This window comes from Sarcophilus harrisii, chromosome 2 (assembly GCF_902635505.1).
Source record: "Sarcophilus harrisii chromosome 2, mSarHar1.11, whole genome shotgun sequence".
Classification (NCBI taxonomy): Eukaryota; Metazoa; Chordata; class Mammalia; order Dasyuromorphia; family Dasyuridae; genus Sarcophilus; species Sarcophilus harrisii.
This window is the reverse complement of record NC_045427.1, coordinates 338,229,964-338,256,258: the sequence shown is the minus strand read 5'-3', so window position 1 is coordinate 338,256,258 and position 26,295 is coordinate 338,229,964. Positions and strand designations below refer to the sequence as shown.

The following is a 26,295-nucleotide window of genomic DNA, read 5'->3' as shown; positions in this document are numbered from 1 at the left end:
GAATTGTTTTGGTCATGAAGTTCAATTTGTTACACTGATCAAATTTATTAACATTGTTGCTTTGTCAGGGCTCTCTGCTAGCCATTAGTATAAATATTAAGACTTCTCATATTAAAGAGTATTCCCCTTACTAGAAGTGGGGCTCTGGAAAATGTGTCCTTGCTTGCAAGCTATTTTCCTCACTTTGAATTTAAACTTCTGTTTGATTCTTAACTCTCCTATCTCGAGCCTGTTTTCTTTGGCTCTGGCCATCCACAGGTTAGAGGCCAGTTCCCTCTGTTTGATAATCACACTACCTTAATAACTTAATAACTACCTTAATAAGATCAAGAAATAGGCACAGGTTTTACACTGCTTGATTAGCAACTTTGATTAAATTCGTTAGATAAGTACCAAATTTCTTTTCTACTTTGTGTCATACAATCTAGTCAATGAATTATTTTTTGGAAGAAATGTTCTAAATCAATTTATAGTTTTTCCATAGATGAAAATCTTCAAGACTGTGATGATTTAAGATTATATGACATATAAATTAGACAGAAAGTCTATTGTTGTTGTTTATCCTTTGGTCTTAAAGAGGACCATAACAACAGGGAGGTGATACCATGATTTGCAAAATGGATTGGATTTAAGTGAGGGGGAATAGTAAAAAGTCACCAGCCTCACTTTCTTCTTCACAGCCATTTGGGCCCAGTGAAGATGATTCTGGATGCAATGGGAGAACTTGATCTTATTTTTAAGCTTAAGTCTTTCCCAACTTTTTATTTGATTCAAGCAATGCCCATTCTGTGATTAGAAAGTCTAAAAGCTATCTGGGAGAGATGTGGGAGTTTTAGAGAATTTACAATCAGAACACTGTGTCATTTGGCAACATAGAAATATAATGCACTCTTAGGCTATAAAAAGAGGTGTAGCTCCCCAGAACAAGAATACTGCTGTATGTCTTCTGCCTTATATAGTACATTTACTTCTGGCAATCACCTTTCCAGAAGGATATCAGTTAACTAGGATCCATAGAAAAGAGGGTAAGCAGAGTGATTGCAGGCTTCTTATTCTTTGGGTGCTGACTGAAGGAAATGAGGTACAATGATAGATTATTCCTATATACTATTAAAATTGGAAAATTTGAAGGAAATATTTTATCTGTCTGTTGGTATTTAAAGAGATGTCCCATTGAAAAGGGCTTAGATTTACTCTATTTGACTCCAGAATACAAATGTATTTTAGTGGGTGGAAGAGCAAGTTGAAAAAGTTTTTTAATTAGAATTATCCAAATGTGGAATCAGCTTCAGAAAGTAAAGAGTTCCCTTTCTTTGGCAGTGTTTCATATAAAGTATTTTATACTTGTTAAATATGATGCAGAAAAATTCATTTTTCAGGTATTGTTGGACTAGATGGATAATTAAGGTCTTTTCCAGCTTTGAAATAGTGAATCTATAATTCTGAAGCCTAATTAACCATACAAGAAAAAACAAATGAATGGAAAACATGTAATATCCAAACTACAACATATGATTAAAGGGTCAGTCCATTGAATTGCTACATAAGTCCATATATTTAGGATAAGATTCTAGCTGAGCTCAGAACTTGCATTTAAGAAAATGCAGAGAAATTTTAAAGATACTAAAATGCTTCCAAAAATAAAATCCCATCTTTTAAAATATCTATGTTCTTCTAATTTTTCTGTATAGCTCCAAATCATATACAATCACATTAGGTAAAGGATCTAATTTGCATGTGGCCCAATGGGAAATGGTAACACACAATGGATGTAAGTAGGCTGACATGTAATTCTGATGATGGCCTATTAAACAGGAAATGTATAACTAGAAAAGGAGGTGAGCTGGCTGTAGTAGTAGTAATAATAACTAATATTTGTACAGATCTTTAATCCCAGTAATGGGATCCACACAATTAAAAACAAATCAACCTCCAGCATAGTAATAGAAGAAGTATGAGCGAAGGCACAAATTACATAGACTAAGAAGGCATGGATAGATTAAATACAGCATTACATAAAGTTAACAAAAGCAGTTCTTACTTCTTCTCCAGAGAGATGAAGAGATGGTTTTTCATCAGTTTTTTTCCATTTAACTAAATTTGTTGATGTTTCTGGACAAATATTATCCTCAGGTTCTGTAGTAGAAATTCCATAGAGTATTCTGTAATGAATTTTCAAAAATTAAGCTAGTTTAAAAAATAATAGTTAATATAACAATATGAACAAATTCATTACTATTTGAAATTTATACAAAATTAGATGCAATCAAACTTTTAAATGCAGTGAAGAGATTATTTTAATAGTTATATCTGAGTATCTCTAAGAATATCTCAAACTAAAGAACCTAGAGGTTCTATCAAATACCTCAAGCAAAATAATAAGGCCAGCCAAATCAATTAAGCAAAATAAGCAATAAAATACTATTCACTCAAGGAAAGAATTACATGAAAAATGTATATTTCCCAGATTATTATGATAGTAGGTAATCAACTGAGTTAGTCCACACTTTAAAGAAACAGATAAAACAAAGAACCAAGCTCATAATTAAATAAAAATAATTAGAATGTATTTGGGAGAGTTAAAGTGTTTTTGGTGATTCCAAAGTGTTAATAGACACAAAAAGCCCATCTTAACATGAGATATTTTCCCAGTTATGGCAGTGATTCATAAAATGAATGAAAAAAAAATTAAGTACTTATCAAAACACTATCTTATGACTGCAAGTATATAATTAACATCAAACTGCTTATCTTCTCAATGGGGGGGGGAGGGCATAGAGGGAGAAAATTTAGAACTCAAAAGTTTTAAAAATGAATATTAATTTTTTTATATGTAATTGGAAAAAATAAATTATTTTTTGGGAAAAAAATCACTATGATAAACACTGGCAGATATATAAAAAAAAGAAAACAGTATCTTTCTTTGAGGAACCCATATTCTAATGAGGAGTTGCTGCTTATCCATGGAACACTTATGATCTCAAAAGAATCACCCCAGCTTTTAGTACATTTGCCCTCTTGAAATTATTTCATTTTGCATTTGTGTTTTATCACTTTGCCTGTGTGCCTAATAGTTCCTTGAAGTCAGGGGATTGTTTAATTTTTTTTTCATTTTCTTTGCATTCTTTGTGCCTAAAACAATGCCTGGTACATAGTAAGCACTTAATAAATACTTATTGACTGATTATGTAAATATCAGAATGTCTTTTTTTATTGTGTGTGTGTATGTGTGTAGTAGTAGTAGTAGAAGTAGTAGTAGTAGTAGTAGTCGTCGTCGTCATCATCATCAGGATCCAAAGATAATGACTGGGAAGCAAATAAAAAGATAAAGAAGACTTACTCTTTTTTCATCCCAACTAGTAGATAGTTCTTTTTGCAAATCCCAGTGGTTGCAAGGGAATGCCTTTCTGTGTTAATCAAAGATAATTTGTGGGAAAGAAAATGAAAAGCATTAAAAAAAAAAAAAAGGCAACATAGAATAAACAAACAGGTACCAGTAATTCCCAGCTGAAGTAGGACAAAGACCTGATGAATAAAGACCATCAATTCCTTCCACATTCCCCAGAACATGGATGCTTTTACCAGAACTCCATCCACAAGGGTAAGTAGCCAAGATAAGTTTTATACTTTACTACTTGCCCTCCTTAGGCTTCCATTTGAAGAGACTGCTTCTCATGCACTATCTTTGATCCTATCCCTTTCTCACTCTTTCTATGTATATTCTATTTTTGTTACCCCAGCTTCTGAGGAAGGGAACCACCTACCTATGTTTCCCTCTCAGGTATCTTACTGTTTTCCATGGGCTCCTTTAGGCTCCATCTCTATCATCAAAACTATGATTTTCTTTCACTTAGGAGAGAAGCAAAAACTCAAAAGTTCAGAAAACTATATGGGTACAGGTCATTCTCCCCTTCTGTGATTAGAATTTCCACTCCAAATTTTCAAAAAGGTTGTTACCATTGAATGATTGAACCAAAACTGTGTGTGATCTTAGCCAAAAGGTGTATTGTGGTTCAAAGTAGGTTAAAGCACATTGCCCAAAATAGCATGTACAAAAAGTGTCATAAAAACATCAGCAATGACACAAATGACCAGAAAAGCCAATATGGTGATTGTGAACTAATAGTAAAAGAAAACAGTTGAACACATCAAAAATTGAGTGTTGTTTTTGCTATTATTGTTGTTTTGGTTGAACCTTCAACTTTTTTAGATTAAGTACTCCTGATGTGGGAATTCCCCTTTCTGATGTGGAAATTCCCCTTTCTGATGTAGATCAGCAGCTCATCAAATAACAAACATTTATTTAGGGTACTGTCTTCTATGTGTCAGGTCCTTTGAATTAGGGATAGGAAAGGGAAGAATGGCGACTTTGGTGCATAGGACATTGCTGAGAAAGAAAAGCTTTAATTAGTTAGAAGACAGCAAAAGAATATTAGATGCCTGAACAGGGAAGGGTTATCGGGGGTTTAAGGACATCACATATAAAATCATCTACAATGTCATTTTTCCAGAACCACTCTATTGCTTCTTCCAGAGACTTAAAAAAGAAAGAAAGCCATTGTCAAATGAACCTGATGGAATTTCTCAACCACCAATGTAGGTAGATTTTAATTTTGACAAAAAGAAACCCACTCACCTATCCCACCTAAAGACCCAATTAGTTGTGGGAGAAGAGTAATCAAGTTCTTTATTCCCAACATACAAGCCTTTAGCCTTCTGCATGCAAAGGCATCTCTTCTCCATGGGACTGGACTGAGATCTTACCCCCAAAAAACTTCTGTGTGACAACTGATGAAAATATCTTTTCCATTATTCTCTAGTCAATCTGTCTACTTGTCTGTCCTTATCTATTCAAACATATTTTAGGCAGTGTGTTTAACTTAAAAGGAATACAGCATGAGATTATAGTGTCAGAAATTATTTTAAAAGGTTATATTACCTCAAAGTAGAGACTTGACTAATTATGTAGTAGAGCTATTCAATGAGAGTGTAAAAATGAGCGGATTTTTTTTTTTTTTTTTTTTTTTATAATTTTAAACAAAATTGATGATAAGGACTTAAAAAGAACAGAATATTAACACCATTACCAAATGCTCACAGTGACATCTGGTGGCCCTATATTGTCTTACTTTTAAAAAATTCTTGCAGAGCTCAAATATTTGTTTTTCCTTTAACGCACATTCGATTTTAATTGTATTTTAATTTAGTTTCCTTTAAAAATAAGAGATGATAGTGAACCAAAATGGGTACAAAATATAAGACAAAGATAATGAAAATTGTGATTAAATAAAATTTATTACATTAGAAAAGAGAATAGTATAGACAGGGGATATAAGGAAAAATAAGGCATGCCTCTGCCTGAGGTTCACATTCTACTCAATGCATGGCATCTCCACATAACCCAATATGTGGATGCTGAAGCAGTCAGTTTTTGTCAACTGTCTATACATCATGGATGTCAGATCTTTCTCAGAAATATCTAATATAAAGAATTTTCCCCAGTTGAATATTTCCCTTCTTATTCTAGTTGGTTTGTTAATGCCAACATGTTTCAATTTTATAACATTGGAATTTTCTATTTTATCTTTTGTAATCACCTCTATTCCTTTTTGGTTAAGAATTCACCTCTTCCTTATCAGTAGCTACAAAAAGGATATAATCACTCCTCTTTGAATTTCTTTGAATGTTGTGACCTTAATATTCAAGCTCCATGTCAATTTTGAATTTATTGTGGAATATAAGGTGTTGGTTTAAATTTAATATCTGTCAGACTGTTTTCCTTTTTACACAGTAATTTTTTGTCAGCTAAGGAGTTCTTTCCTAGATAATTGATTTTTGTGGTGTATTTATTGGACATTGGGTTTTTATGTTCAATTATATCTGATTTTCACTTAATCTGTTCCAGAGATGTACTTTTTAAATTTTTACACCAATATAAAGTAAATGGATGATTATTGCTTTATGATATAATTTGTTTTCTGGGAGTGCTATACCTCTTTCATTTGTTACCCATAAGTACTTTCTCAGATAATCTATCATTTCAAATGATTTGTGTTATTATGAAGAGCCCTATAAAATAGGCCTTTGGTAGTTTTAGCACCAAATCTGTAAATTAACTTAAGAAGTATTTTAATTTTTCTTATATTAGCATGATTCATCTATAAATTGGGTTAAGCAGAGCATTTGTGCTAAGAAGCATTTTAATAATTGTGCCTATTATAGTTATGTTAGGTATATAACTATATATTAGATATAATATATAATAACTATAGCTATCTATTGAGAATGATTTGATAAATTGACTTCCATTTTGTGCATTTGGAGGTCAAGATAGAATAGACTTCCTTTTTTCTTATTTCCTCCTGGATTTTGTTATTGCTATATAGAAATGTCATTTGGGTTTTTTTTTTTTATGAATTTATTTTTTAGTCAAAATCTTTACTCAAGCTATTATCTTAGTTTCTTTTTTGATGCCTAGGAATTTTAAAATAAAAAATCATTATTATCATGAATTAATGGATCAAGTGCTGAGATGGACATCAGGAAGACCTGAGTTCTAATCTATTCTCAAACATTTATTATCTTTGTTACTCAAGTCAAATCTTTTAATTTCTGTTTGTCTCAGTTTTTTCAATTGTGAAATTGGGAAATAAGTGTCTCCCCTCATAGGGTTGTTGTGAGGATTAAATGAAATTATATTTATAAAAATACTTTGCACAATGCCTGTCAACGTAGCAATTGCTATATAAATGCTTGTTCATTTTCTTTCCTTTCCACCCACACCCTTTAGCAAATACTGATAGTTTTATCTCCTCTTTGTCTTCAGGTAACACTAGATGCAGCGTTTACTTGAATTGTAGTGCTGGTAAGGACAATTAACTACAGTTAATTAACTACAGTGGTAATGATACTAACAATAAATAATCATTGCTGTGCTTTCTTCTCTGGGTCCTTTGTTTCTGGACATTTAATCAGCCATACTCCCTCACAACATCAGCTCAAATTCTAGCCTAAGGACAATATAACGGTCCCTACTCTGGTTCATAATTCTTTACTCTATTGCTTTAGGGAGTTTTTATTAAATGGACTCAGAATAATTTCTAACACTTAGGCAGAAATTTGATTCTCTGCCTTAATTTAAATTTATTTTTATGTCTACCTATACCCAGGCTCTTTATGATTGCAGTAAAATTAAAGTTAACAGAAATTTTTAAGGAAAGTGCTACTCTTTCTTTCTTCTTTTTCCTATTATCTCTGTATTAGCTCAGTTGCTTAAATCCTAGGTGGGTCTTGGAGGAGAAAGGAGAAAATCTTAAAATATGAAAGGAGAAATAAATTGGAAATCCTAGAAACTATACAATTGATAAAAAAAAAAGTTAGTCTTCTGAAAAGACTAAGTAAATTGATTAAATGTGTAGCCAATAAATTGGGAAGAAAATTTTAAAAAGTGGATCGTTGCAATGTTAGTTTGTTTTAATTTTTTTAAGTTATTGGCTGATTTTTCCTCTGAGGACTACTACTTTAGTAACATCTTGGAAATTTTGATCTGTTGTTTCATCTTTATTGTGTTCTTTCATATTGTTATTAATTGAATAGAATATTATTATGCTAAAAGAAAAGTATGATTAAGAGAAATTTTGAGATTTGTATAAATTAATAAAAATGGAAATAATCAGAATAGAGAGAATAATATACATATCGATCATAGTAATGTAAAGGAAAACAACTCTAAAACCATTAGAATTTGGATCAATTTAATGGACAATCATGATTCCAGAGGTCTGATGATGAAGTATGCTTCTCTCCCCTTGGAAGAGAGGTGGTAGCCTACACATAGAAAATAAGATATATGCTGTCAGATGTAAACAATGTGGCAGTTTATTCCCTTAATAGTACTTTTGCGACAATGATGGGTTTTCCTGAGAAAGCAGAATTGGTAAATGGCAGCAATATTTTTTAAAATATCAATGAAATATTTGAAATAAAAATAAATATGAAAATGTTTATTGAATTAAAAACAAAGGGGCACTAGAATGTTTGGAAATAATTTTCCATAATTAATTAAGCTGAGAAATAATAACAATCAGAATTGTTTTGGGAGTATTTAGTCTAAATGGTCAGAAATGAAATATGCAAAGTCAAAGAACTTGTATAGCTACAAAGTCATTTATACAACAATTTATACAATATTATACTAAAACACTGCATCAATTTTAACATGAAGGAAAGTTGTTGGATATTTTGGATGATACAGCAATTCTGAAATATTCAAAGTCCTTCCCATAAGAATGTTTTCAATATTTAGCTAAGACAAATTCCTTTAAATAATGATTTGCTAATAACCATTACAAATATTTCCCCCAAAAACGTTCATCAATGATGTGAATTCTGAATTTTAAAACAATTGTGAATCAGGAAACTGAAATTTCCATTAGATGTAGATTATCTCCTTTTAAAAATCCATTGAGCTACTTTTTCTCTTTTTGGTTGTTTTCAAAGCTGTAATTTACCATTATTTCTGCTCCCATAGATATATCCCCCCAAATACCAGCTGATCCTTAGGAAGCTAGGTGCCACAATGGACAGAAGGCAAGCCTCGAGGCAGGAAATCCTGAGCTCATTTCCAACTTGGGACACTTATTAGCTGTGTGATCATGGCCAAATCACTTAATCTCTGCAATGTCCTCAAATGCAAAATAAGAATGACTACAATACTTGTTCTCTGGGTTGTAGTGTGGATCAAATGAGAGTAAAATGTGCTTAGTATAGTGCGTGGCACACAGTAGTTACTTAACAAATATTTCCTCCTATGCTCTTTTTTCCATGGTCCATCGAACCTTTAAACGAACTTCAGGGTACCAAAAGAATGCTGGGCAAAAAAATCAATTGATACTGATTTTTCTATGGTATCATAGATTTTGATGATATGCTTTACACCAGCCCATAGTTTCTCCCCCAGATTTCTACACAATTATCTATAGTGGTGGGGAATAGGCAAAGCAATCATCATGAATCTTATAGGTAAGACAAAATATGGAGCACAAAAATGAGTCTCTCTGAGAAGCTAGTACCAAACCAGTCCCATTCAATCCAACTTTCAAAGAAGACTTGATTCATATTAACAATATTTTTAAACATAGTGCATTACAATATGAGAAATACATACCTGTTTTTTTCTTTTTCATTCCTAATAGAATCATCTGCAGAGTCTCTTTTATCCCTTCTAAGAAAAGTATCGTGGCCTGCTTTGTCTTTAGTGTGATATATCTTAGAAGCCAGTTGTAAATCAGTAGGTAACACAAATTCTGGGGCAGCAATACATAGTTTATGAAGAGTATGAATAGACTGCTTATGTGGAATCCTAAAAATGAAAAAAATGTGTCAGTCTATTTTGGCATCTTATGATCTACAAAAACAAAACACTAATTTATATTAATAATATAGTCTGATAAAGACATCAGATTTTAAATATTTTTTTTATCAAAGAAAATTATAAGATCAAATACCATGCCCTCTGGGATATGGCCAAAGCAGTTCTTGAGGGGAAATTCTTATCATTAAACACCTTCACCAACAAATGTGAACTGGATATGCAATTTTTAAAAGTTAGAAATGCAACAAGTCAAAATACACAACAACAGAAATTCTGAAAATCAAAGAAGAGATCAAGTAAAAAAAGTTATTTTATTTATTGATCAATTAAACTAGGAGCTATTAAAAAAAACAAATATCTAATAAAATAGAAAAACTACTAGTTAACCTGAGTTTTTAAAATAATTTTTTTTAAAAAGAAGAACATTAAATTGCCAGTATCAAAAAGGAAAAAGGAAAATTCATTTGGTTATGAATTCTAGAACCTAGATTTAGCAGGTAATTGTCATTATCATCACCACTTTTATTTGACTGCTGATGAATAATGTTTACAGTGTCTGGCACAGCAATTGATGTAGGCAAACTGGTGTATGCAGAATCACTGTTGGGTGATGTGAGTTTTCTGTGTTTATTGGTTAACCAGAGGAAAAAGCTCACATTATTGTCTTTTGGGCCTTGTCTTTGGTGTAATGGTATGGCTAGTCACTCATTGTGGAATAAATATGGCCAGCGAGCAAGAATCACACTGTTCATGAGTTCCAAGTCATGAACATTCTTCTCATCATTAAATGAGATTACATCATTACTTCATTAAGAATAATGGCACCACCTTCACTTTCATATTTTATTCACAAGGTGTTCATCACATTCTTATTCTATTCCCTAGAGAGCTCATGGCTGTTCAGGTAAGAAAGGATGAAACTGAAAATGAGTTCTACAGAATCTTATTGTAAGAACTACAATATGATTACAGCTATGGTTGAAAATTTGCACAAAGTTGCTCAAGAATTCTTTGCAGGTAATATTATGGCTGTTGTCATGGTTACCCATTCTGTGGTAGAGTAGCTGTGACACTTTTATATCCATGCCATGATTCAGAAATCTATCTCTACTAGAAGTAAAGAGAAGCATACACTCTGGAGCAACTCTTCCAATCCTCATTCATACTGACAGGCTGGATCCCCAGAGCATGTTTGTTATAGATCCCCACAGAATCTAGCAGTCTAGGAATAGTTCTAAGGAGTTGGGGGTGTCTTTCTAATAATATATCCCATTAAGTTCCAACTTATTCACACCATGAATATCAGTTGATATTAATAAGTCAGATTTAATTAGCTTTCAGAAAAGAGTATTTACTTAATGTGGTATAATAAGAGCAATTGATATAAAACATCTCAAAATTATGTGACACATTTATCCATGAGGACATACAAAGTCCAGGGGAAAGTGGACTCATGCTTAAAGATCATAGGTGGTGAAGATGTAACTCACACCTCCTGGTTTCTAGAAAATCTTTTGTTTCTCCTTTATGGAATACTTATGAAATTTTTCTTGGGTGTGTTTTAGCTTTTCTGATGAGCTCCTTGGGGAGTTTGAAAGTTGTCTTTCCTTGATACATTTAGTTTGTCTTTGGCTTCAAAGCCAAAGACATTGTTAAGGTAATAATTTAAAAATAGATATCTGGTCTTTCTAAAGTTTATTAGGTCTTTTTTTCTGACAAGGGGTGGAGAAAGTAGGATAATGCACTCTTCCAACATGCAAGAAATTCTCTCTCTTGAGATTTGGCTAGACTTCTACCACTAGGCTGCCAGATTCTCAAAAGCCAAACTAGCTTCCTGGGTTTATATACAAGCCCCACTGGGCCCAACTAAGGCCCTCAACCAAATAAAATGGACTTCCTATCTCACCTAGTTGAAACACATGTAATTGATGATTCAACAGTAGTGCCTACACTATTAGACTTCTGATTGATTCAGTGAAGATAATGTTCTTGCCTGAAAAAATATCAGGAATAAATGAGGTAAAGTGAATGATTAACTCACTTTTCACCTTACAAAAGGAAGATACCTACTGTTTTAAACCATCATTCTAGTAATTCCATATCCTTCAAAGAAAGTTCTATGAGCTTTTAAAATAGTGAGTTTTCCCTGAGCCAATAGGAACTGTATGTACTTTTGCTACTATAACACTATATGAACATTTTCTACAAATCTTCTTCTTGAAAGACATGTAGAAAATAAACATAAATATTCACTAATAAGTTAAAAAATTTAAAGATATACGGAATGTTTGTGTTTAAATTGATATAAAGATTCAAATTCCCATAGACAGAGAAGACCTATACTCTCTGGGTAAGCTCTCATTTTAGTCTACTGGCTTTCTCAGGTTCTGTGAAGCCCTAGTAAAAATCCCACCTTCTACAAAAAGTTTTTCCCAATCCCCCTAAATGATAGTTCCTTCCTTCTTTCAGTCATCTCAAATTTACACACTCACACACACACACACACACACACACACACATACACACATTCATACATTATATACAGTTGTTTGCATGTTACCTCTTCCATTTTCTTGCCTTTCTTCATATTCCCAATACCTAACATTGTACCTGGAGCATAGTAGGAGTAAAATAAATGCTTAATGATTTGACACTGAGGATATACGTTGAAGTGTGAGTTCTGGGCAGAAGCTTCCAAATAAAAGTTCTCCAGGGGTGGAAAGTACTTGCAATATGTAAATTCAAGAGTTGGAGTGATGCTCCAGAATAAAGAGTTGGGTCAAGATAGAAAACAAAATGAAGATAAAGACAAAAAGATAACCACTTTCATCTGTTCAGCTTGATCTTAATCTAAGAGATCACAGAGGCATCTATCACTTTCTAGAAATTGAGGGGAAAAGTAGTTGTAGTTGTGAATATTTTGATATAATTTCAAAAAAAAAAAAAAGGAAGCAGAAAGATGTTTCAACTCAACATTATAAAGATGTTGAATTGGCTAAGGGAAAGTGGTCTAAAACTCTCCAAAGTCTGGACCTGATTATAGGCATAAATCTCCTGCTATATTTTCTGTATATTATTCTATGATAAAACCTCCTTTCTTTTCTGATCATACTGATAATTTTTATGGCAGCAAAGTATTCTTCCTCCATCAATAATTTTATTATTAGTGTTAATTATAGACAACAATTTTGTGTGTCAGAATAAAGTCACTGATAAGAGAGGTTGAACATAAATTTGGTAAAAGAAAAAATGAAAATAGTTGTTTGGAATACAATAAAACAAGAAAGAAATTAAGTCTTTATTTTTACAAATCTTATTCTTGTTCCTGCATAGATAAAATTTGATTCATTTGAAAAATGAAAAAAGAGCTGCACATCAATAAGCTCTACAAATATTTTTGGCATGCTCCAAGAAATGCTATATGTTTTTACAGCATAGTCTCTTTAAATAGACTATTTATCATTCCTGAAAAACTAAGACAAACGAGCACACATACACACACACACACACACACACACACACACACAAACAGTTCTGTGTGTGGTCACACTACTTAATTCACTAAGTGCAGGTGTGTGGTTTTATTTTTTTATCAAGTTTCTGCACCATTGATAATCTGACAGTATATTTATTGAAGGCAAAATACTCTTTGTCTAGTGTCACTATTTGTTTTAATATATAATCTTGTTAACTGAATGCAGATAAACATTGGTATGTACAGAGTCACTTAGATGCCAATTTGTTTCATAAACTTTGGAATTCTTTTACCATGAGTGCACTCTTAGCTTGTTAATTGTGAGCAATATCCGTTTACAAACTTTAGGGTCTACCATAAAAAGGCTCTCTCCCAGGTTCAGTACACCTTTCAGGGCCCTCAGGAACAACAAAAGCTAATAATTAAAGCTTTTTTAGAATCCTCATAAAGAATGAAATGAAGAATCCAAAATAAACACTGTCATAAAAAGCACACTGACAAAACCAAATAAATCAGAGCTTCTACAAAATGACTGGCAGAAGAAAAAGCCTATATTTGTAAATATATACTTCTCACATTATTATTAATTGTCTTTAGTTTACAGTACACTGAGATGACATTTTGAGACACTAAGGTCTCAACAATACAAATTTACTAAACAGTGCAATATGGCCAACTTCTTTTTTCTACCATAACAACAACCAAGTTTCTAAAAACAAGCAAACAAAAAACCCAAACCAAAAAACCTAAAACAAAATCACTTCACAAAGACTGATGACATAGAATTAAACACTGTTCTATGACTATTTCTTTAGTCCCTAAGATAATTTTGTGGACTTTTATATTGCAAAACAAAACTGGTGGATAAAACAGCAATGGGTCTGTGAGATAAGAACTCAAAGATTGGAGAGAAGAACTACTTGTCACCAAAGCCACCAATAGCCATTTTCTATAAGAATTTTTTTTTTTTTTGGCTGAGGCAGTTGAGGCTAAGTGACTTGCCCTGGGTCACACAGCTAGGAAGTGTTAAGCAAATGAGATAACATTTGAGCTCAGGTCCTCCTGAATTCAGGGTTGATGCTCTATCCACTGCGCCACCTAGCTGTCCCATAAGAAATCTTTGAAATGAGCTTTGCATCATTGCCAATTTATGTGTACATAGTTTCTAAATCACTTGCTTTATTTTTCTATAAGATAGCTCCCTATGTTTCATTTCCTATTGATTAAAAAAACTTTTCTTGAGACTTTTTAAAATAAGTTTAAAATTTAAGTTACTTTGAAGTTGCTTTGGAAATCTGTGAGACCTCTGCAGGGAATCTTCTTATTTGACTTTTTGGTTTGGCTCTTGGGGATGCCATAGCTGTCTTTCCTGTTATTTTCAAAGATTCTAAATGAGAAACCTAAAAAAAAAGGTTCTTTTATGAAAATTAATTTTTTAAAAGGCAAAAACAGTGCACAATCTTTAATTTTATTTTCATTTCCTTTAAGGGGACTAAATTTTTTTTATTAGAGAATATTTAGCTTCAAATCCACTTAATTAGCCTTTCTTTTGTTTTTTTGGGGGGGCTTTTCTATTGTAGGGGGATTATATATTCAGAAAACAATAATTTTTCTCTCTGGATATAGATAGCATTTTTCATCTTAAGTCCTTCAGAGTAGTCTTGGATTACTCTATTGCTGAGAATAGCAAAAATCATCCATAGCTGATCATCCTACAATATTACTGTTGCTTTGTAATTTCACTTTACATGAGCTCATGGAGGGCTTTCTTGGTTTTTCTGAGCGCATCTTGCCCACCATTTCCCACAGAACAATATTATTCCATCACACTAATATTCAGCCATTCCTCAATTAATGAGAATCCCCTCAATTTCCAATTCTTTATCCTGAGAAAAGTACATATAGGTCCTTTTTCTTTTTAAAAAAATTTCTTTTGGAATACAGCCTAGTAGTGGTATTGTTAGGTCAAAGGGCATGCATGATTTTATTACTCCTAGACTTTTAAATATTATGAAATCATGAATTGAGAATATAACAATGGTCATACAGAGTCACACTATTGGTATACAGAGCATATGATGTTAGAGCCAATGCCAGAATTAAGGACTCCTATCTTTAAATCTAGGCTTTTTTCTCATGAAATATAGCAGACTATCATAACTACAGCTTTTACAAAATAAAAGCATTAATACCATATTTACTTACTTTTACCCTGGAAAGGACTGGCCTTTACATCCGGAGACCCAGTGTTAAAATCTTGTCCCTTTCATGATCCAAGGTCCTGAATAAGACAATGCCCCTAGCAACTCTCAAAAACTATAAGTTGCAAAGTAGTTGCTAATTTGCATAGAGAAAATTCCTCACCTAAATCCTCAAAATCATAGGTATAATAAAAATATTTTGAGGAGGAAAAATGTAATTTAAAAAAATAGGTAAGTTGCTTTAAATTTTCAAATTTCAAATTGTTTTGAATCTCTGAAAACTGATAAAATTATTGATTTAATTTCAGAGCACAATTTTTAGCACCTTAATGTAAAGTCAAGTAACATTTACAAATTTATATGACCTATGGAATTATCACTTACCAGGAGATAAAGTACTCTGCCTGACAAGACTTTCATTAGTAAAATGACATTTTTTTTTCACAGTCATAGGTTTATGTTATGGATTAATGCAAATGAAGTTTATTTTGGAGATATTTTTCTGTTTCTCATCATTTTGGTGACCAGAGCATAGCAAAAGGATAAGTGAATGGTATCCTTGAAGTAGCAAAAATAATTAATAACTCACACTTATATAGTACCTTTTAGATTTACAAAGTACTTTCCCTTTACAATAACTGTGTGAGAAAGATAATTAATCAACAAGCATTTATTAAGCAGTTAGTTTGTGCGAAGTATTGTGCTAAGATAGGCATAAAACCTGGTCCTCATCCTCAAGAAGTTTACATCCTAATAGGGGGAGATAACATTAAAATCACCACGTGTATATGGATATATAAAGCAAGCAGAGAGAGGAAAGGCCTCTTACAGAAGCTAAGATTTTAGCTGAGTCTTGAGGGAAATCAGAAAAATTATTAGTTAGGATTGAAGAAAGAGAACATTCCTAGCATGAAGACAGTTGTACAAAGTTGTACACATACTAGGGGCTTAATAAATTTTCCCTGGATAACTACCTGAAGTTGTGAGATCGAGTGTCTTGTTGATGAACTGCAAGTAAGCCAATACAGTGGGACTCAAAAGAGTATGTGAAGGGAAGATTAAAACATAAAACTACAAAGATAAGAAGGGCAAGATTATGAAGACTTTCAAAGGCCTGAGAGGAGCTCCGTGAGTCAGAGATCTGATATGGTCAGACCTGAGCACTAGACAAATCACTGGCAGATGAGCTGCAGGTTAAATTGGAGTAAAGAGAGATTTGAGGTGGGAGAACAAGTAGAAGACTATTGCTATGGGTCAGAGGTGACAAGAGGTTGGAGGAGTGTGTTGGCTGAATAAGTATGTTGTAAAGGGAATATGACTAGATTTGATCATAGATTGTCTATGTAGGGCAAGTGAGTGAGGAATCAAGGATGATGTAGAGGTTGTGAATCTGAGAGAGAGAGAAAACAGGTGTACTCTCTGTATTAACAGAAATAGTGGGAAGAGAGAAAAACTGGGGAGGAAAAAGGATGTTCTACTTTGGACATGTTGAATTTGAGATGCTACTGGAGCATCCAATTTAAGATGGCCAAAAGGTATATAAGACTGAACATAGATCTGAGAACAGAAAATGTAACTGAATCCATGGGACCTGATGAGATTTCCAAGTGAGATAACTGTGAGGGAGAAGAGGACAGAGTCTTGGGGAATATATCCAGTTAACAAGTATGATCTGGATGAAAATTCAGCATTGAAGACTGAGGAACAATAGTCTGACAGGGAAAGGGAGAAAAAGGAAAGGATGATATTATGAAAACCTAGAGGGACAAAAGTATCCAGGAAATCAATGGTGCTAAGGGCTGCAGAGTAGTCACAAGGAAGAGTATTGAGAAATGGCCATCAGATTTAACAATTAAGAGATTACAATGTGGAATAATGGAATATAGTTAGTAGATTTGGGTTCTAATTCCGGTTCCATTAATGATTCAATTCAGCAAGTATTTGAGAGTCCAGGGTTATTAAAAAAAAAAAAAAACAAAAAAAAAAACAACTGAAAACCATTCTTGCCAAGTGTTTATATTGAGTCAATCATCTAGTCAAATCAGCTGACATTTATTAAGTGTCTATTATGTACCAACCACTCTGCTAAGCACTGGGGATACAAGGAAAGGCAAAAGTCAGTTCCTGTTCTGAAAAAGCTCATAGGCTTAGAGGGAATAAAGGTGGGAAGACATTGTACAACAGAATATGTACAGAGCAAAATGGCAATCATCTCAGGGAAGGCACTAAAATTCAGAAGGATTGGTGAATAAAAGGAAGGGAAATTCAACATGTCCCAGGTAAAGGTAAATATGAGATAATTTGATAAGGATTAGCAACTAAAAAGATCCAGAAAGACTAGAAAGTGAAAATAAAGTGCTAAAAGTGAAACTTCAGCTGAATTTTGGGGAAAACCAAGGATTCTAAGAAATGAAGGTGAAGACAGAGGAAGTGTATTTCATCATGGAAGATATAGCCTATGCAATATAGGCATGAAGGAGGAAGATGCAAAGCCAAGTTCTAGGAATGTCAAATAAGCCAATTTGGAAAAAACACATGGAAAGTAGTAATATGAAACAAGGAAGGAAAAAGTAGGTTAATGCAAAATTGTGAAAGACTTTATATGCCCAACTGAAGTGGCAGCAATAACCTGCCTTAGAAACAGTAAGTTATGTAGTAGAATGCTTTAGGAAGAATGTTTTGACAACTGTATAGAGGACATTTTGGAGAGGGGAGAAGTCTAGAAGCAGAAATAATAGAGAAGAGGCTGTTGCAACCAGAGGGGTGACATTATAAAAGCCTGAATTAAGGTAGTGATTGTATGAGTGGACAGATTTGAGAGGGGTAATGGATGTAAAAGTGACAAGAGGACAACTAATTAGATTTGGCAGGAGGAGAGAATGAGGAAGGGGAAAAGATAATTACTCCAAGGTTACAGATCTGAGTGATTAAATTTAGGGAGTTTTATTTTATATATGTTGAATTTGAGATGCAGAACATTTATAAGGACAAATTTAGTAGGCAGATAGGTAATTAATTTTTCCCACCTTTCTTTGTATTCCCTGTGCTGTTTATTAGGTGCTTAATAAATATTTGTTGATATAAGAAAAATATGAAGGAGCAAAATATAAAGGAATAAAGCTCATGAATATGATATTACAGAAAATCTAACAATAAAACAATCCAGAAATATTAAAAATTAAGGGCAAAGTTCAGAGAAAAGCTACAGAATGCCATGAAAGAGGAGCAGAAAATTTCCAGATTATTAAAAGTTAAAGTTTCGGTACCAGAATCAAATCACCTATCAAAAAAAGAAAAACAAAAAACTCATAATAATTCAAATCACAATGTGAAGTCATAGAAGAAGATTGTAGCATAATGAAATCAACTGATTCACAAACATTTATTAAGGGCCTGGCACTGGAACAACAAATGAAACAATTGCTACAGAAATAAGAAAATCAGCTCTAACTGTTAAATCACCTCTCCTACAAAACTGAGTACAGTTTTTTTTTTCATGGGGGGGGGGGGGAAGGGGACGATTTCCGTTCCTTTCTAGAGAAAAAAAAAAAAAAAACTAAGAAAAAACTAGGGGCTTAATAAATGTTCCCTGGCTAACTACCTGAAGTTGTGAGATCAAGTGTCTTGTTTGAAGAACTGCAAGTAAGCCAGTATAGTGGGACCTAAAAGAGAATGTGAAGGGGAGAATAAAACATAAAACTGCAAAGGTAGGAAGGGCCAGATTATGAAGACTTTCAAATGAGGAGCTCCGTGAGTCAGAGATCTGATATGGTCAGACCTGAGCACTGGACAAGTGTTCATAAAACACTTTGACAAGATGAGTCTTCCTGACTTCAGGCCTAGTGCTTTCGATCCCCTGGGCCACCTAGCTGCCTCCCCAAGAGAACCTTGACTTTGTGCCATATGAGGATTAATATAAGGAATTGAGGATGGATTAGTTTAGTAAAGAGGGCTATGGGAAGGGTTATTTATTTCAAGAGATGTCACAGTGAACAAACAACATAGGAAAAGTGATATTTCAGAACTGTTTTAGTGTTCATTTCTCTGATCCTTAGTGATTTTGAATTATTTTCAAATGGATTTAATAGATTGTTTCTTCTGATTTTTCATATCATTTAACCATTAATCTATTTAGGAATGGTCCTTTACCTGGCAGATTTGTGTCAATTCCTCCCCAACCCTATTTTTTTTATTGCATCTGTGATATCATTTGTAATTAACTGCTTGTCTTTTTTTTTCCCTCTAATATCTTATTGATTTTAATCTTTGCTCTAACAAACTGATGACTTGATCATGTTCACATAGCTGATTTTGAAAAGATGTCTATTCTATCACTTCTTTTTTATTAAAATACAGGGAATTTCATTTTTATAAATTGGGTGATTACATCCAGACTCCCTTCTTGGAAAAAGTATTCATGATATTTCCTCTCTCAGGTTTAGGTTATCAAAGACTAGTTCAGTGTTTAGCAAATTCTGTAGTAGGGTTAACTTATTTGTGTCTGTCTTTGAAGGACCAATCTTACTAAGTATAGATAGGTTCATTACCAGTAGTAATACATTCTTCCTCTCTAGTAATCTAAAAAAAAAAAAAAAAAAAAGAAAAATACAAAACAACCTTCCTTCTTGTGTTTCCACAGAAATGGTTGCAGAATAACTAATAAAACAATAACAACAAAAGTTGCATCTGCTACAGCCATTTCTTTATGCTGTTTTACCTAAATATTTTCAGAGATTATTCAAGGCCTATCCTTGATTTGTATTTTTGTTTTAAGTTTATCAAAATAAAAATAATCAATTTTTTAAAAGGGGGAAAAGAGTAATCTAAGAGGCTTTTTGAAGGCAGAATCATCAGATGACTAATAGTATATGTTGGGGGGAGAAAATTTTGACTTTCTTTGATAAGAAAAAAAAGCAGAAGTCTTAAGTTGATAGAACTTCATCAGTGGAAGAATTCTCAGAAGCTTCTTCTAGTCCAACTTGGAGCTAATCAAGAATTCTCACTATAAAATGACCAAAAAATGACTTCTAGCCTAGACAGGAAGAACCCCAGGGAGGGAGACCACAAAATTTCTAAAGTGGAAAAAAGATTGTGGTGCATTAAGCCATTGTCGGGCAAGAAAGGGGAAGTGACAAGTTTGAGTTTTATATATGGTAAATATGAGATTATAATGGCATACACAGAGAAGTTAGGATTAGAAAAAGAGAAAAATAAGCAGTTGGACATTAGGGACTGGATCTTGGTCCAGTTATGACTGGACTTAAAAATTCTGCTAACAGAAATGAAGATTATTTTAATAGTACCATTTAGTTTGCAATAGAAGAACAAAACTCATAGTTTAATAAAATTATGATGTAGTGATTTAGACACAGTAAACAAAATTCTATGTCCTGTAGACTGGAATGCACAGATGAGGCACTATATACCCAATATAATTACTGGAAAGTAAGAGGGGATGAAACTAAAACTTCAGATTATCTACCTTTCAGATGTTCCCTGAGGAAGAAAATGTCAGAAATATGTGAATATGGGTTAAAAAGTTCCAGTTTTTTTTAAAAAAGAGAAGTTTGATGGTAATTGTAGGAAACTAAGTTTGAATAAATAGACTATACTTTTTAAATGTATGTGTATCATGCATTTTTGTCTCAAAGGAGGAAAAATGTTTAATATCCTGGGTTGTTTTTTTTTGTCATTAAGGATGTTGGGAATAAATGGAGAATTTATTATTTCAGCTTCTTTCTCAAGGTAAATTTCACCCCCAGAAGAAAATAATTTAGCTGTTTGACATTTATCTGCAGCTTACATCTTTTGTTTCAGTAAGAAAATACTGATTTTTTTACCTGGAAAGGACCAGGTATCCATTTTGGTAATTTATTCTGTGTAGTATCCAATAGTGTAGGTAGTTCACTCAGAATCTTGGTATCTAAAACAGTCTGAAGAAGTTCCACATGTTCTCGCTCAGCTTTTGGCTCTTCTACATCAAGTTCGTAGTCAGTTTGTAGAGAACTTAGCTCATCTTCAGCCATTCTTTCAATTTTCTCTGGCGGCTAGAGGGGAAAATATATACATAAAACACAGACATAGACACAGACACAGACACAGACACATACACACACACACACACACACACACACACAAACACACACACACACACACACACACACACACACACACACACACACGCTTGGCTTCTTTGCCTATCCAGCATTGTAAATCATGCAACTTCTTAATTCTTCATAACAAAATCACCACTGAATTATAATGTCTTGAAACTGAACTAAGAAAGTTAAACTTCGTAAAAAGTTAGGAAGAGTCAAAAGTGGCTTAAGAAAAATAAGGGCATGCAAATGAACTTTGCAATCTTAATTGTAGCATTTGTTCTTGCTCAAGTTATTACATCTAGAGTCTAATGAATTCAGCTTAATACTGACCTCCCCCGCATAACAAGCATTCGACAACCTTTGGGTGTTGTAAAAGTGTTATATCTCAAAAAGAGTGCTGGATTTGGATTCAAATCCTGACCCTATTACTTGCTATCTATGTGATACTAGGCAAATCACAATGTTGCTCTCTCTGCCATAGTTTCTTTATTTCTTTTTATTTTTTTTCCTGAGGCATTTTGGGGTTAAGTGACTTGCCCAGGGTTACACAGCTAGGAAGTGTTAAGTGTCTAAGGCCAAATCTGAACTCAGGTCCTCCTGACTTAAGGGCTGGTGATCTATCCACTGAGCTACCTACCTATCCCTTAGCCATAGTTTCTTCATCTGTAGAACAAGGAGATTGAGCTACTTCACTTTTGGGCTACATAATCACTATTGTCAACATACACATTAATTGATTTGATTCCTAATTTATTACCTGAACAATTAGTTCCCAACTAAAGATAGCTCTGAGGCAGAGAAGATAGAGTAGAAGCTGGTCTTTGGAGATTAATAGGGGTAAGAGCATTATGGTAGTTTATATGGCACTTTCAATGTCTTCTACAACATTAGAGGAAGATAATACCAGACAGGACAATTAAACATTGCTCCTATTATTCATTGTTCTCCTTTTTCTCTATTCTCAGATTCAGCCAAACCACTCTCTCTTCCTCACATAGGCTACTCTACTCAACATCCTTATACCTGAAATGCCCAACCTCTTCATTTCTGCTTCATAAGATCCCTCACTTCCTTCAAGATGACCATGGTAGATCCTCCAGCTTTTAGTGGCCTTCTTTCCTATCTTATTTTTTATAAGTATAAATTGTTTCCCATGATGAATAAAATTTTCTTGAGTTGAGGAATTATTTGATTTTTTGGATCCCTACAGGTTAACACATTGTAGGAACTCAATGTTTGTTGATTGATCATTTTTTACATCCCTTTCACATCATGAATTTTGCACATGATTTGTAATTGTGTTGTTCAGTGCTACTGCCTAAAGTACAAAAATATTTAAATCTGATTTCACAAATATGAAATGTTACAATTGCTTGAATCTAGTACAAGAATGCTTCTAGAAAAGGAAAAAAAAAGATCACAAATTTTACCACTAGAACTTCTGCAGTACTTTCTTTGTCTTCTGACTCTTCTGTTGCTGCTGCTGCTTCTTTATCCTTTTCTTGATACTTCGTAATTAAAGATACCTCCTTCAAGGAACAAAATGAAAGATATTTAAAACATTAAGGGGAATTCTGTGGAACAAAGAATCAATCAATTTGTACTATAATGGAAAATACAGCACATACAAGTAAAATATTATTTATAGATTTCAAATTTATAGTATTTAAGATTGTTTATGAATTATAAGGATAAACTGATTACCTAAAAGAAATTTCATCACCATATAGAAAAACTCTGGTTTGGACACTCTACACCTTCTCAACTCACCCTTAGCTGCCTCTCCTCTCTGGAGGGCTGAAGGGGAGAGCACTAAACTCCTACCAAAACCTTTTTTTATAGGGAGTTCACAAATTTCTTGCTAGCTCTTCACCTTCTTTTGGGGTATCATCTTTCCTCATTGGATTGTAAACTCTGTAAGAGCAGAAATTCTTACTTGTATCCCCAGCACTTAGCACAGTGCTTGGCACATATTAAGTGCTTAATAAATTGAATTAAATTATTGAATTAAAATACTGAAAATTGTATGTTAAAATATGCAAATATTAATTCATAACATTTATAAAATGATTGCATGAAGAAGACTAAATAGAAACCAGGATGAATTTAGGCTATATACAAGTAAGAATTTTAATAAACTTGAAGCAATGACTCATTAACAGGCACTATAGCTTTTCAGGTTACTAATAATGCCCAGTGTCACTATATGTACTCTTATTTAATTCATTAATAAGAAAACTTTATTATCTATAATAATAATGGATATAAAGACAATTTATTGGAACATGCATGGGGTAACCTCTGACTCCTTGCTTGTGTGTGTGTGTGTGTGTGTGCGTGTGTGTGTGTGTATGTCCACTAGATTCTAGTTGTTTTCTTGGTAGCTATGGTAGGAAAAGGCAAGGGTCTTCTAAAGAAGAGACTTAACTAGGAAGATTTGCCCATTAAGACTATAAAAGGAAGTACAGAATCTTCATCTCTATCTCTCCCCCTCCTCTTCTTCTTGTCCCTCCTTCCTCTATCTCTGCCTTTGTTTTCTTCCCTCTTTCCCTCTCTTCCTATCTTCTTTCTGTCCTATTCTGTCCCATTCTTCATTCATTCATTCACAACATAGCTATGTTATTCATAGACTGGTTTTTTTCTTCACTGAATAAAAATTTCAAAAATTGAAAAGGAATCTTAAGAGGCCATATAGACTCATACCTAAATAAGGATCCCCACCACATCATGTGTATCTCTCTCACACACACATCTTTATCTCTGTCTTATAGATAAGACTCTGTATGTTTCCCTATCTCTGACACTGTCTCTGTTGATCTATCTTTTCCTCCTTTTTCAGTGTGTCAGTGGGGACTATGCCAATTCTTTCTTCTATTTCTTGATAAGGAGAGGAGATTCTCTCCATTCTCTCTCCCTTCTTCAGATATGGTGGCTACAAGCACATGACAATAAGAATATGTCCTTGCCGAGGCTGCTTCTTATGTTTTGTTTTTTCTGCTAAGCATAGGTTGATAGAATAAGTTTTTGATGTTTTTAGCAAAGCTGTGAAAGGATAACCTGAATTTTATTTTCTGAGACCTTGTATCACTAACAGTATGCATAATGCAAACTTCAGAAGGTGATAGTATAGGATTTCAATGGCATAATAACCTTAAATCCAAAACAATCTAAGACATTTCAATTATCAGTACTAATATTATGGATGATTAAGAATTTTCTCAAATATTTAAAAAATTATTGAAATCCTAAGGCACCTTTCAGTTTTAAATCCTTTGATCCTTTATTTGCCATTCTAATCATAATTCATGTACTTTTTTGCCAATTATGTTTTAATAAGTTCAACATATTTTCCCATTCTTCATTAGCTATATTTTTCATAGATTGTTTTTTTCTTCAATGAATAAAAATCTCACAATGAAAAAGAATCTTAGATGCCATATAGACTAACTCATATCTAAATAAGAATCCTTACCACATCATGTCTAACAAATGGACGTTCATTCAGTTTGACTTGAAGCTAGTTAGTGGAAAATCAATTGCTTCTAAGACACTCCAGTCTATTTCTGACTGGGATGAGGAGCAAAGAGAGGGTAGGGGCTAGAATGGTAAAGGTTTTTTCATACATCAAACCAAAATATTTTTCTTTATAGTTTAAATCCATTGTTATAGATCATTCTCATGAGGTGAAAGAAACGATTATTGAATAATTATTTGTCAATATCAGGGAGATTCAGAATTTATCCCTCTCTGAAGCCTTATTGTCTACTAGGCCTAGACAACATCTTGCTGATGATGAATTCACTTTCTTCTCAATCTTGTTCAGAAGCCATCTTGATTGAAAAGTTCATTGTATTCCACTCAGATTTGAATGGGGAAAAATTCTTTGTTTTGATTGCCCAAGACTGGGGGTTATTTAGAAGTCAATGACTAGATCAAAGTCAAGAGGTCCCATAGGACCTCATTAGAATACTTTCATTTCTCATTATAATAATAATTATTTAATAACAACAAATATAATAATATTCATTTTCTTTCTCATTACCTGTTAACCAACCAAGAGTGGATTTCTACCACTCGGATACTTACTCTTCCAAAGGCATATAAGCCTTGAGTGGGTTACATGATGGGTCTTTGTCATATAAGAATGTCACTGATTTTTTCTTTTTACTACTTATATGCTAGCATGATTAATAAAATGATTAATAACTCACAAACTCTGTCTTCTGAACTTTTTATACATCACAGGAGCTAGATAAGACACATATAATTTCCCTCTCTCTGCTTTTAAATAAAAATCTCTCAGAAGAGGGGACAAATCAGCTGGGAAAAAAATAATATATGCATATTATATGTTAAAAGTTTTTTTTAAAGTTGTAAAAAGTAGTAAGATTGTCAATATATTTGATTATTTTTTCCCACTGTTTCTCTTTTAAAGTCATATACAACTTGACTCCAACCTATCTTTTCAGGTTCATGGGGCTTTGATTTTCCTGCTTCCACTTGGTAATTTAACTAAACTGACCTTGTCTTTCTTCTTCTTATACATCCTGTTTTCTGGCTCCACCTTTTTTGCCTTGGCCATCTTTCTTTCCTAAAATAAATTTCCTTTTCACCTCTAGTAAGGAATAGAGTAATTCTCTAGACTCTCTAAATGAAAACTCTTTAATGAAAATATGAAAAGACAAAAGAAAAGGGAAGGGAAAAGAAGGGGAGAGCCACTGAAGAGGGGACCTCCAAAACTCTAAAAATCCTTGAAGGAGAAAATCTCCTTCAACCCTGCCTCAGTGAGAGACCACCCCAGGGAATCATTTATCTATGTGGGGCTGTTTTTTTTTTCTTTTTCTTTTTTAACCTTCATCCAAAAAGCAGCACACAATAGTAGCATCTAGCACAGCATTTATTTAGGAAAAAAAACTCACCTAGGCCAACCCCCTCATTTTCAGGTGAAGAAACTAAGGCCCGGGTAGAAGTGACTTGGCTATGGTGATATGGGTAATAAGTAGCACAATTGATAATAGCTGGGACTCAAACCTAGGTCCTCTGATTCCATATTTCCATGACATCAAATCATATCATAGTTAGTACCAGAAAGAAAATTAGAGGTCAATTAGGTTAACCTCTTCATTTTTTCAAGTGAGATAATTA

General features: G+C 33.3%; 1 protein-coding gene across 4 annotated transcripts in view; it reads right to left on the bottom strand.

Moving 5' to 3' along the window:
* The window catches only part of TTC6 (tetratricopeptide repeat domain 6), a 309,674-nt gene that overhangs the window by 210,385 nt on the left and 72,994 nt on the right, over window positions 1-26,295 (bottom strand). For 3 of the 4 annotated variants that reach the window (XM_031952943.1, XM_031952946.1, XM_031952945.1), the window contains exons 3-7: window positions 22,581-22,679; window positions 20,890-21,096; window positions 14,124-14,248; window positions 9,167-9,361; window positions 2,042-2,162 (exon numbers count right to left, since the gene is read on the bottom strand). In XM_031952943.1, the coding sequence (XP_031808803.1) occupies window positions 2,042-2,162; window positions 9,167-9,361; window positions 14,124-14,248; window positions 20,890-21,096; window positions 22,581-22,679 (747 nt within the window). Of the gene's footprint in view, window positions 1-2,041; window positions 2,163-3,340; window positions 3,409-9,166; window positions 9,362-14,123; window positions 14,249-20,889; window positions 21,097-22,580; window positions 22,680-26,295 lie in introns of those variants that run through there. The other variant, XM_031952947.1, reaches the window with a different exon arrangement.